Source organism: Erigeron canadensis, chromosome 2 (assembly GCF_010389155.1).
Source record: "Erigeron canadensis isolate Cc75 chromosome 2, C_canadensis_v1, whole genome shotgun sequence".
In the NCBI taxonomy this organism is placed as follows: Eukaryota; Viridiplantae; Streptophyta; class Magnoliopsida; order Asterales; family Asteraceae; genus Erigeron; species Erigeron canadensis.
The window spans coordinates 960576-973900 of record NC_057762.1 but is presented as its reverse complement, the minus strand read 5'-3'; the positions used below and the strand labels follow the sequence as shown (position 1 = coordinate 973900).

Below are 13325 nucleotides of genomic sequence, written 5' to 3'. Positions count from 1 at the left end.
GATTTGGATTTAGTATTCAAGTAACGCTCTGTTCTAAATCGTGTTTTGTTCTGTGATCGTCAAATGTTTTGTAATTTCTATTGTGTTTAAAATGATGATGTTATATATCGTCATCTGTTATTATGTTTGGGATATGTATCTAGAGTAGGGATGAGCAAGATTACCGAAATACCGAAACCAAATCGATACCGAATATCAGTACCGATAGGGATTCAGTTTCGGTATCAGTTTTAAAGATTTGGTTAAATCCGTTTCAGTACTCATCGGTTCGGTACCAGTTCAGTACGGGGAAACCAGTTATTAGTACCGAAAATATAGTTTCTCTAAAACATGTTACTGTCTTGTTATACTCCACACATTCCTTACACACAAATTGGTTATAGCCTTTCAAAAACACCATATTCTGTTGTTGTGGCGTTGCTGCCTCATCATGGCATGAGTTTTGACTCTCTGCTATTGTTATATATGATGTCTATTTGAAAGATATATAGTTTCCCAGTATATATTCAAAAACATCTATCCTCCAATATCATAAAAGTGGTTATCATATACATCTCTCAATTTTAAAACTGATCTAATCTTAAATGAAGTATAAATCTTTTAGCAATTATTTCGACGGTTTTAGACTTTTAGTACTTAACTTGAAAACAGAGGAGGTTTATCTCTAACATGCCTCATAACATATCTTGAACTTTTGATATTTATGCTAAATATCAATTATTTTGCTATAGTCGGCCACATTTGATAAAAGACTAAAATTTATTTAATCAATACACTTTTAATTCAGAATTGTCATACAGAATACCATTTTTGCGAATTAGTTTCTAGAATTTTGGTATTATACGGTTTTGGTATCGAAAAACCGGTACCGAACCGGTAACGTACCTATATAATCGGTACGGTATTCGGTTTTCACCTTGGGTTAGTTTCGGTGTCGGTATTAGTCGTTTTCGGTATGGTTCCGTACCGAAAACCATCCCTAATCTTGAGTTTAATTTATGTTTATATTAAATATTAAACTAAATATTAATATTTATAATTTATAAAAGTCTAATCTAATATTTATTAATAAGTCATTAGGTTTTGAAATAGTTTTTTGTAGACAATATTTCATATGTTGAACTTTTTTTAATTAATTAAATGATTGCAAATTTTAAAGAATTCTCTCAAGTTGTTGGCTAAAAATATATATAGATTAAGTATTCAGGGCTAAAAAATGTAAATTATTGATGGAAAAAACAAAAAAAGTGTAAATTAATGAGACTTTTTCTACAAATTAATATAAATATCAATATAATAGTATATTTGGATAATGATTATCGGAATTTTTAATTTGTAGTTTATTTAAATGATGACATCATCAAAAGTCAATTTGAAGAAATTAAGTGATGAGATTGGTTAATAATTCATTAGTTCAACTGTCTTATAGTATATATTAAGATGTATTATCATGTGTACATTGTTGAAATTGAAAGTTGAAACCTTATTTGCTTTATAATATAGTATAGATATACTTGACGCAAAAGAATATAAATACGAATGAAAATTGCTAATAATTTGATTTTCAGTAACTTTCATATGGAAAATGTAATATTAGTGTACTTATTTTCGTATTCTTATTAGGAATGGCAACTGGCGGGTAAAAAACCGTAACCCGTAAATACTCACCCGTCATGAATGAGTAAAAAAGGAAATCTAACCAATGCATGGGATGAGGATTGAACCTTTGACTTCTGTCTCTAGAGGCCGGAATGCTTACTATTAATCCAAACCATACTGCTTATTAATGTAAAAATTGATATAAAAGAATGTAGTTTAATTATTTTAAAGGTTAAGAGTTGTGTCTTGTAAAAAAATTTCATTAAAAGTATTATACGTATATTAAATGAAAATATCTATAATACCTTATAAAGCAAACTGGATTCCTCCCTTAACTTAATTAAGAACCTGATAAGACAAAAATGCCCTTAAATAATCTTCCTTGCTAAGCACCCTCTCACGTGATATACCAACTATGCCTTTCAACCATTTTTGTCTCTAGCAAAGTAAAACCCTATCAACGCCACCACCAGATTGTCTTCCCCACCACCGCCGCATTGCGCGGATACCATGCTCGTTTAAATAATAAACAAACAAAATAAGAGAATTTAAACAGAATTTTTTTTAAATTAAATAAAAATAAGATCAAAATGATTTAAGAGATAATATAGATAAGGTAAGTATAATACTCGTATAATTTAGGTAATGCCATATTTTAATGCCATATTTTATGTTTGATTCAACAAAAAAACAAACATGCCCCCGGGTTACAAAATACTCAACTTTGACCCTTGACCGTTTACCTTGACTGCAAAACAAGTAAACCCGGGTTACAAAATAACCCGCCCGTAACCACTTTTCTATCGATTCATCCTCCAACTATATATTACCCCTAACCCCCTTGACTCCGGTTTCCCCAATTTTCCAACCAAATTATAAAAATTCAAGTAAGTTTCCTTTAAACCATCCTTATTTATATTTAATTTAATTTTTTAAGTAATCCACATTCCATTTTCTGTATTAATTCTGTCTACACGTATCATCTTTAATTGTTTCAAGTATAGAATATAGAATTTGGATTATCGTTATTTTCTTTTATTATTATTATTATTACTATTTTGTTAGTGCTATATAAGTTAGTTAAAGGAGGAAAACCTTATATATATATATATATATCCGTTGTTTATGAATATAAGATAGAAATGAGTAGCGAATTAAAACAAGTAGCAATAAATTCACAAAAACATGATCCAGCATGGAAGCATTGTCAAATGTATAAAAGTGGTGATAAGGTACAACTTAAGTGTATATATTGTGGCAAAATGTTCAAGGGTGGTGGGATTCATAGGATCAAAGAACATTTAGCCGGACAAAAAGGTAACGCCTCTAGTTGTTTACGAGTACAACCCGATGTTCGTTTATCCATGCAAGAGAGTTTGAATGGCGTGATTGCTAAGAAACAAAAGAAACAGAAGTTAGCAGAAGAAATAAGTAATTTACATCCTCCTCCTCCTCCTCCTGTTGTTGTTGTTGTTGATCAACCCGATTCGTCGTTTGGTAACCTGAATACCCAAGTTGACGATGGTGTAATGGTTCCTGTTAGTGAACCTGTTGACCTGAGTTCTAGTTTATTAGTGAATCATGAAGAAGAGGGTAGTGAGGGTAGTAGGCAAGGTGGGAGAAAGAAAAGATGTAGAATTAGAAAAGGGTTGAATTCGTTGGCTGTTAGTGATATCGTGTATGATGACTCAAAACGTGTTAACCATCAAGTTGGTTTAGCTATTGGACGCTTTTTGTTTGATGCTGGTGTACCCTTAGATGCTGTGAACTCTGTCTATTTTCAGCCTATGCTTGATGCTATTGCTTCACAAGGGTTGGGAGTTGTTGGACCGTCTTATCATGATCTTCGAAGCTGGATTTTAAAGAGTACGGTTCAAGAAGTGAGGAGTGATGTTGATCAATGCATGGGAAGTTGGGGAAAGAGCGGTTGTTCTGTTTTGGTTGACGAGTCGGTGTTGGATGATGGTAAAATGTTTTTCAATTTTACAGTGTATTGTTCTGAAGGGCTAATGTTTCTGAGGTCTGTTGACGCTACCCACATTGTGGATTCTACGGAAGCTTTGTTTTCTTTGTTTAAGGAAGTTGTTGACGAAGTTGGAGTTCGAAATGTGCTGCAAATTGTTACTAACAATGAAGCACGTTATGTTGAAGTAGGGAAACAAATTGTCGATAGTTTCCCTAGTGTATTCTGGACTCCATGTGCAACTCATTGTGTGGATTTAATATTGGAAGATTTCAGAGAACTTGAATGGATAAGTACGATCCTTGAACAAGCTAGATCAATATCAAGATTCATTTACAATCATAGCACTGTTTTGAACATTATGAGAAGGTATACTTATGACATTGACATCGTTGTAGTGGGGCCAACACGTTCTTCGACAGATTTCTCCACACTGAAACGTATGGTAAGTGTCAAGCACAACCTCCAATCCATGGTAACCTCAGAGGAGTGGATGGACTATTCATACTCCAAGAAGGAAGAGGGTTACACTACTTTGGATTACATTAGCGATCCATCTTTTTGGTCCATGTGTACAGTTATCACCCATTTAACAGATCCTTTGTTGAGACTCTTGAGAATTGCCAGTGGCAAAAAGAAACCAGGAATGGGGTATGTTTATGCAGGGGTGTACCGGGTAAAAGAAGCAATCAAGAAAGAACTTATCGAAAAGAAAGACTATATGGTTTATTGGAATATAATAGATCGTAGATGGCAACAACTTTCTCGCCATCCTCTTCACACTGCAGGATTTTATCTTAATCCGAAGTTCTTCTACAGTACTGACGGAGATATACATCTTCAGATCAGATCATCAGTTTATGATTGTGTTGAAAGGTTAGTTCCTGACATCACAATCCAAGATAAAATTGTCAAAGAGATTGCATATTACTGTGAAGCCGCTGGCGATTTTGGAAGGAAAATCGCCATAAGAGGCAGGGATTCCTTAGATCCAGGCAAGCCTTTGCTCTTTATGCCTAAATTTTTTTCTTCTTTTTTGTATTAGTATGGTAGATATTTTTAGACTAATTAGTTTCTATATATTGATCGGCATAGCTGAGTGGTGGTCAACATATGGAGGGGCTTGTCCAAACTTGGCTCGTTTAGCCATTCGTATACTTAGTCAAACTTGCAGTTTGGATGGGTGTAAACCAAACAAAATTTCTTTTGAACAGATTCCTAAAACAAAGAATTCACTAGAACACCAAAGGCTCAGTGACATCGTATTTGTTCAATATAACATGAGATTAAAGCAAATGTAAGTCCCAAAGTTTTCTTGCTTATATTCATGCAAAATCCATCCCTTTCTTTTCTTTTCAAAGGGGAAAGAATCTGAAATGCAAGTGATCTTCTAGGTTTCTCAATAAAGAGCAGGATTCTTCTGATCCCATTTCATATGACAACATCCATTCAGTTGAGGCTTGGGTAACGGAGAAGGAGATTCACGCAGATGACATTAGTAGGTCTGATTGGATGACAGTTGATCCACCGTTGGGTAATGTTAGCGTTTTAGGACCCCAAGTTGATGATATTGAAGCCCTAGGTGAAGGTGATTACAACTTTTGTTTTATTTAAGGATAGTAAAAGCGTAAAAGTAGTCACTGCATAAACCTTGTATGTGTAGGCTGTAGATATATTACGGCCTCTTGAGTAAAATAATTTCTTTTGCGAGCCTTAATTTACAATCTTCTCTGTGCAGGGTTTGACGATCATGAAATTTTTGATGCATTGAGAGATGCAAATGGTGATAATAATGTACAATAAGTAGGTAAGTTTTGCTAGCTTTCTTCTGTTCTTAGATTTGGACATCATATTCTTTAGAAATTTTAAGAAATTGGTGAGCTATATTCTGTAATGTGAATGTTATTCTGATGCCATTATTGTCATATTTTATGTTTTAATCAAAAGTAATACTTTTATTCTAGATGTTTATAGAATCCGTAGCTAGAAGACGTAGGTATTTCTAAAAAATCTCTTTTTGAAAAGTGAATTCACACACATGTGTCCATATTATGACCTGTAATTCAAACATTTTTATCCCGACCGGGTCTTGAAGTTGTATTGTTGAACACACAACCTTCTGGTTAGAAGAGATAGGTACTGATACAATTCTTGATTCTAAGAAAAAGTCTGCAACTAATTGCATGCAACAATCTACATAACTAAAATCTAGAAAGATTAAGAATTAAATACAAACAAGCCAAACAATTACAAAACTTGACTTCTAAATCCAATCTCCTCTCTGTTGGAGATCTGAGAGAGGTGAAGTCAATCCCTCGTTAACATCAATATACTCGTTCCCCTCCCGCTGACCAGTTGCTTACTTTGTCTAAAAATGAAGAAGATGAAATGATGGATAAGAATGCACATAACCCTCAAAGTCCCACCCTTGACTACCCCTTTGACCACTCTTACATGACGGAGCTAACCTTTCCGGCGAAGGAACCTCCCCTTCCAAGTACCTATTAACCTGCCTCATAGGAGGGCATGCTGAAGGTACATTGGTAGAACTTATTAATCGTAACTTTATAACCACCGATGCCTCCATCTCATCAAACTCATTTTTTAACCTTGAGTCAACCACCCAAGAACAGGCCCTGTTGTCCACTTATGCACACCCAATCCACCAATATGAGCTCCTTGGGTAACACCACCTTTGGCTCAGTTGGTCTTCTCCCACGGACAACCTTTAACAGTAAAGCCCCAAAAGCAAACACATCTGAGTTTGTGGTGGGCTTTCCCGTCTGAGTCGACTAAGGATCCAAGTAACCCAACGTGCTCACAACTTTAGTGGTGCTAGAGTTTGATCCATGTTCGCATAACTTAACCAACCCAGAATCAACTAAACGCCCGTATAATTCTGAATCCAACAAAACATTCCCGATGTCTCTATGAAGCACTGTTTGCTCCCATTCTTCATGTAAATACAACAATCCATGTGCTACGTTGTGATATTGAATCTTTGCTTCAAAGTTAACTTATCTAACCTACCATTAGCCATGAAATCATATACAAGCAATCCTTCCTTTCTACACCAACCTAATAATTGAACCACATTTCTATGAGTAAGTTGACCAGTAGTCAAGATCTCTGACACAAACGTCCTAATACCTCATTGTGTTTTATTTGAAATTCGCTTAAGTGCAACCAAGCAGTTAGGTAAAACCCCTTTGTAAACACGCCCAAATCCACCAACACCGAGCAATTCATCATTTTTAAATCCCTTTGTAGCCTTCTTTAACTCCTTGAGGGAATATTTTTGCGGGCCTACATCAAGCTTCCGTTTCTCAATCTCATCCACATTTTTTAAACTTTTAATCACAAAAACAGGAGCGATGGCTATGATTGCAAGAGCTAAAAGGACAGCTACTGAAACATCAATCAAGAAAACTTTGTTATTCTTTTTAGCTCTACTGAAGGGAGATTATTAAAATTTAAAGATTGAGATTTTCCACTTATGTTAAAGCTCCAACCAAAAGATATGGCAAGCTTACCCGTTGCGGCTGAAAGCCCCATATACATAAAATCTTGTAAAATCAATGAGAGATTCATGCGAACCGACAAAATTGGTGTCTCAGGCTTCTCTGAAAACTGTGAAAGACTCACATTTAGTTTGAGTTTTAGAGCATCAGAGTCTACCCAAGCTAGAATATTTTGCCAACCTTTAAGTTAAGATCTTGTTTTGTTGAATTCCATCAACATAAAACCTGGCTTTGGTTGAATTTTTGGATACCATGCTATAGATGTTAATTCCAACATGGTTTTCATTAATATCAGAGAATTCAAAATCCTTAACAGTATATAACTCTATGGCGAACAAGTGGTTGGATTCTTTGCTGTTGTTGCTGACATTTAGTAGTCTAAGATACTGATTTGGTTGAGCTCCAGCGAGCCCATTCACTGAAAAAATGGTGAAAGCTGATCCATGGCCCCTAAGTCTTTTATATTCTGCTACTAAACAAAAGTGGTAGAGAAGGATAGAGGTTTTTTAGTAGTCGGTTTCTTGAAAGCCATAGGGTATGGGTAGATACTGTTGGGTTTGTGAAGGCTTTACGGGTTTGCTGGCTATGTTTATTGATTAGGAAGCCCAAATTGGTTTCCTTGTTCAACAAGCAAGAAACTCTAGCTGTCCTATATATACCCCTCATATGTAATTGTAATTTAGATGGTTCAGAGCATAATAAAATTACCTAGTTGCAGCCGGTGGATTAGGCCCCCCACTGGGGCCGAACCACGTTAAATCTCGTGTGTCGTTTATCTATTTTCTGGTTGTTATCTTCTTGTTTAATTGCTTCCGCTGTGCTAAGCCTAAGGATGTTCCTAACAAGTGGCATCAGAGCTAGGGTTTGGTATAATTCTATTGCTGCTGCTCGAATTGATTCAATTCTGCTGCTGTTCGAATTGGTTGATCGGATCCGGTTTGCTGCTGCTGTTCTTCAGCTGTTGTGCTGCTGTTTTCTGCAGCTGCTTGCTGCTGATTTGCAGCTGTTGCTGCTGTTCCAGGTCTGATCCGGCTCAACTCTTGTGTGGCTGTGTTTTTTGTCAATTAGGGTTTGGTTCTGCCCTCCCTTGTTCGCTGGTTTATCACAGCTGTTCAAGACCACCACCAGCCATCGCGTTTGGGGTTTTTTCACCCCTGTTTCGCTGCTGATTACTGCCGTTGCTGCTATTTATTCTTTCTGTTCGTTTTGGGTCTGGTTTGCAGCTGCTGTTGCTGCTGTTCCGCCACTGTTTCATCATCAAACAGCCGCCTGTAGTCGCAGCTGTTGCAGCCGTCTCTGCTGCTGTCAGCTACCGCCGCCGAATGGAACTTTGTTAGGGTTTTGGTTTTTTGGGGTTTTTGTGTTGATTGATCGATTGGAAGATTCACTGTTTTTGGTTTTCTTGTTCGAGAGGTATTAGCTACTGTTCTTGGTTACCACCGTGACATTCTTGTTCGTCATTGATTAGAGGTTGAGGTATTGTCTCTCTTCAGTTTATTGTTTGAGTTTTATTTTATTCTGGTTCACGATTAGGGTGTGTTTTTTTGTGGGTGGTTGTTACTAAGTTTGTTGCTGTGGTATTACCTTGATCGATTAAAAAAGATAAGAAGATAAGTATTATCGTTTGAAGTTAGTCCATTGAAAAAGGTATTAGGTTGATTAGGGTTAAGCCTTTGTTCGATTGGGTATATACAGGTGTTTTGGAGTGGATTGGATTTCTGTTGGATGTGGTACCGTTTTTTTGAAGAAAATAGAACTAGCAGGTTTGGAGTGCTTTGTTTTTTTTTAGTATTCCTGTTCCGGGGTTGCTAGTGTCGACACGAGTGAAAAAAGTTAGTCAAGTCATGGAACTAACGCTTGTTTTCTCTACTGTTGTTATTGATCGTTTGCTGTTAACTGGTCTGGAATCGTAGATGGTATTCCTTGTTTAGTTTTGATCAGTGGTTTGACTTTTGAGTGGATCTTTGTATAGGTATTGGGTGAAGGTTTTCGTTGGTTGAATACAAGTGGAGGTTTGTCTCATGAAGTCTGGTTTAGCATGGGTTGGAATATATCAGGGACAGTGGGAGTTGTGCGTAGTTGACTTGTGGGGTTGCATGAGGTGCTCGGGATTTTGGAGTCGTCCGAGGTTGATAAAATTTTGCTTATGAGAATGTGTTTGGGTTGATGCATTAGGACTCATTGGAAGGCAGTGAAGACTCTTGTTACAGATTTTGGTTTGCTTCATTTAATGCTACCTACTGTAGTGAAGCACTCATCTGTTGTTTAGACTTTTGGAGTGTGCAGATTACTGCACTACCGGAAGAATTGAACCAACTTTCGGAGAAAAGTCTTTGGCTCGCGGATTCGAGAGTTATACGAGTCTGGTGTGCGGTAGAGGACTCTGGGACTTTCCGGTAATCTGTTTGAGCGTATTCGGAGGTTTGAACTTGGACGGATTTTGTAAGAGTGGGAGCATGAGGAGTGTGTTGACATATGTTGAAATCAATGTTGAGTTCTGAAGACCAGGGTTCCGAATGAAATCTCTCTAATGATGCTACCGCTAGTGGAGAGTGTTGTTCCTCTGGAGTCTCTGGAGCCGGCATTTGAAATCAGTAGTAGCCGGTTGAGATTGAGGATGACTCATTGGTGGACTTTGCCATGACTGAGTCAGTTGTGTTTGACTGTATTGAAGCGGTTTACAGCTTCAATGGGACTTTCAGGTGACTAATGAAAAGGGCCGTTGTAACTAGGTATACATTGGATGCATGGATTGAAGTTTGGTTTGTTCTTGGGAGTTGGACCTGTGAAGACTTCTGTTCCTATTTGTTTTTATTGAAATCTTCGCTTGTTCATGGAGAATCGAAGACTTGGGAAACTTCTGTTTTGAAGTTTTAGTTCTTGGAATTGAAGGCTTGAGGATTTCGGTTATATGAAGATTACTGGAGTTACTGGATGATAGGGATATTGTTTGCTTGAATGGTGGGCTGAAATTTATCGCAAGGCCTTCAAGTGGGAGATTGTTGGGTTTGTGAAGGCACGGGTTTGCTGGCTATGTTTATTGATTAGGAAGCCCAAATTGGTTTCCTTGTTCAACAAGCAAGAAACTCTAGCTGTTCTATATATACCCCTCATATGTAATTGTAATTTAGATGGTTCAGAGCATAATAAAATAACCTAGTTACAGCCGGTGGATTAGGCCCCCCACTGGGGCCGAACCACGTTAAAATCTCATGTGTCGTTTATCTATTTTCTGGTTGCTATCTTCTTGTTTAATTGCTTCCGCTGTGCTATGCCTAAGGCTGTTCCTAACAGATACTGTGACCGATCAATCGGGGAGTGTTGTTGCTGAGCCTGAGGATGCCACTGGAAGTGATTTTGGGAACTCCATTCACTGTTAGATAGTAGGAGTTAAGGTCTTTGAAGTCGTTGAAGATGAAGGATATAGAGAAAGTTGGTGTTAAGAGAGCAAGAAAAAGAAGACATGTGAAGTGTTGGTGAAGGACATGTTCTGGTCATGAGAGTGGTACTAGTTTTGTATTGAAGAATATTATATATATATACATATCTACCTATTACCTTACTCTTTTTTCTGGCTGAAATCCAATCCAAGAACACAACAAGAATGGTGGAAATCATAGAAACCACCAAAGAAAAGCAACATGAAACAGAAAGAAGAAACACCACTATTACCTTCGAGAAAGAATATTATTAATGAAGAAAGAAAGCAGCAGAAATCATTGAGAACAAAAGTACCAGAGTTAGAGATCCATTTGCACAAGGCCCCATTGATGTCTTCAAATCAAGTTTAGGCAGGTGGGATCAAGAAGCTTGAAGTCGCTGATATCTGTGATAAATATGGTTTTAAATCTCTTTGTGGTTATAATACTACTGGTTCCGGCAGAGGGTTTTCCATTTGTTTTCACCTTAAAAACGGCCGTATATTCTTCTTTACAAAGATGGTTCTGTTGTTTATATCGACGGAGAACCCAAGGTATTGTATAAAGACCTCTTGTTTTTCTTTCCTGTTTTTTTTTTTGTTTTTTTTTTATTACCCTCAGTCCCTGATCTATTATTATATTTTGGGACAAAAAAGATTATAATATAGCTTGTTCTAGATTAAGAGAATGATAAGTTGGATTTTCAAAGTTACGCTTGCAATTAACTCTTGGGGGATATTTGAAATTAATATAGTTGATTTTAGTATGTTATTTGAATAGTCGTGAATGCTAATGGATTTTTAAACACCACTTTGTTTGGCTCGATCTTGCTAGAGTACACTCCGTTCACTACACTATGTTGTTGTTACCCTAGTTCTTGAAGATCATGTTCATATGTTTGTTTTAATTAGAAATTGTAATTCTAATTGGATGAGGAGAGAAACAAATAGGTAGTGGGTAGTGAAATAATGCATTCATATTCAAAAGCATCTTCTGAAGCTAAACGTGGAAAAACTAAGAACAAGTGAGAAGCTCATAAATTTTGGGTTGCTATGAATTTCAAGCGGTAATTGCTATAGCAAGTGTTCTGCATACATGTCATGCACCGTTTCAAAAACTAAATTGATCTGATCATGTATGTTTTTATGTTATACCTGTGTAACAGTTATATTAATTTGGTATGTACAAACAGATGTGCCCTTGTTATATTCTTATATTTGCCTCATTCATAAGAATTATCTGTTATGTTGACATGCTATATTAGATAAATTATGTTCCTGTAAAATCCCTTGGGAGTTGGAAGTTTTAGACTTAACTCGATACTAGTGATCATTATAGCACACATTTCAGCAGTTGAAATAAAATTGATTCTGAAAATTTGATTTCTTAAAATGTAACCAGAGTGGATATTTAGAAGCGGTAAAGGTAGATTTGACATTTGAGTCTGTTTTTTTAGTGGTGGGAATGCTAATGGATTTAAGATTAACTTTATCACAAATTTGGGTTAATGTAGGCTTACTAAGCTACCTTACCTGTCACAACATTCACAGTCACACATATGTCAAAGTTGGTATAATGAATTTTAACGAATGTATCGATTCAATCCGAGTGTAATGTAGGAATGAGGAGGATTTTGGGTAGGGAAGACACACGTAATAGTCGTGAACTTGTGTGTCAATGAGAACTCATAGGTGAGGAGAGATGGGGGCATGGGGCTGTATCAAGGTCATTAACTTGAAGTGTCAGAAGGATTGGAAAAGTAGGTTATGGTAGTGAAAGCACACATTGGTTGTATATATATGTACTAGATGGGTACCCGCGCAATGTTGTGTCCCCAAACATGTTGTGGCAGATGATGATTGCCGCTGTTAATGATGATTCCTGTTAATCAATTATCCAGATCCCCCCCCCCCCCCCCCCCCCCCCCCCCATTATACTAATTTTAAAATTTCAATCCTCTTACTCTCTCACAACTACACACTTTTCCATATTTGGTTATCTGTGCAAAAGTTTATAGGTCTCATGCACTGAATTTACTGGGTTGGGCTTCAAATTATGTACGCAAACTGATTAGTTTGCTGTATATTTGTGAGTTTCAGGAGTCGATAAAGCCAATCACCAGGATCTTATTAGGGGTTGCAGTATTAACCACGATGATATTAATTATAAAGGAGACACCGGGACAGGCTAAGAAGTTGAACTTCGCTGGCGTTAACTTAGACGTCCCTCCATGGGTCCTAGCTTGTGTGGTGATAGTTTTCACTTGTTCCAGGAAAAGAACAAAGGATTACTTTGCAAAATGTCACTGATTTTGGCCATCCATTTGGGGTCGATACCATCAAATCTAACTACAGTTTTCATATGATGGTTCTGTGATTAATTTTGTGGTTTTGCTTGAAAGAATCCTTGTTTTGATTGATAATTTGTTATGCAGTTTTTTTTTTTTTTTTTTGTAATCGACAGTGTCTGTTCCATTTCTTTCTGGTTTTAAACAAGGTTAAGGCTGTCATTTAATTTCTTTTATAGAATGGCAGACTTTTATACGTATACTCAGATGAATTATATCAATAGGTATGACTTCCTTGGAAGACCAATGTGAACATATAAAAGTTATGCCATATGACATATATGCTAATGTTTTTGTCCAGGTAGCCGATTCGAATAATAGACAATATATTCAAGTACATGTATATAAAAGATAATGTAAGATGATAAAAGCTCGATTACGCTCCTGAGGTACATGAGTAACACATTCTGATATTCGAACTCAAATGTAAACTCGAGCTTGACTAGAATTAAACTAGTAGATATCGAGTATTGTAC

General features: G+C 36.6%; 1 protein-coding gene and 1 pseudogene across 2 annotated transcripts; one reads left to right on the top strand and one right to left on the bottom strand.

Moving 5' to 3' along the window:
- The first annotated feature begins 2680 nt into the window (after positions 1-2680).
- Positions 2681-12951, top strand: LOC122590246. Of its 2 annotated transcripts, none has more exons than XM_043762576.1 (5): positions 2681-4557; positions 4658-4859; positions 4957-5150; positions 5301-5369; positions 12602-12951. In XM_043762576.1, exons 1-4 carry the CDS (start codon positions 2742-2744, stop codon positions 5363-5365), a joined length of 2277 nt encoding a protein of 758 aa, XP_043618511.1. In that variant the 5' UTR covers positions 2681-2741; the 3' UTR covers positions 5366-5369; positions 12602-12951. The 2 variants fall into 2 exon arrangements, with proteins under 2 accessions (XP_043618511.1, XP_043618512.1); XM_043762577.1 differs by lacking the exon at positions 12602-12951 and adding an exon at positions 6932-7010.
- Positions 5801-10851, bottom strand: LOC122586655 (annotated as a pseudogene).
- Positions 12952-13325: the final 374 nt, after the last annotated feature.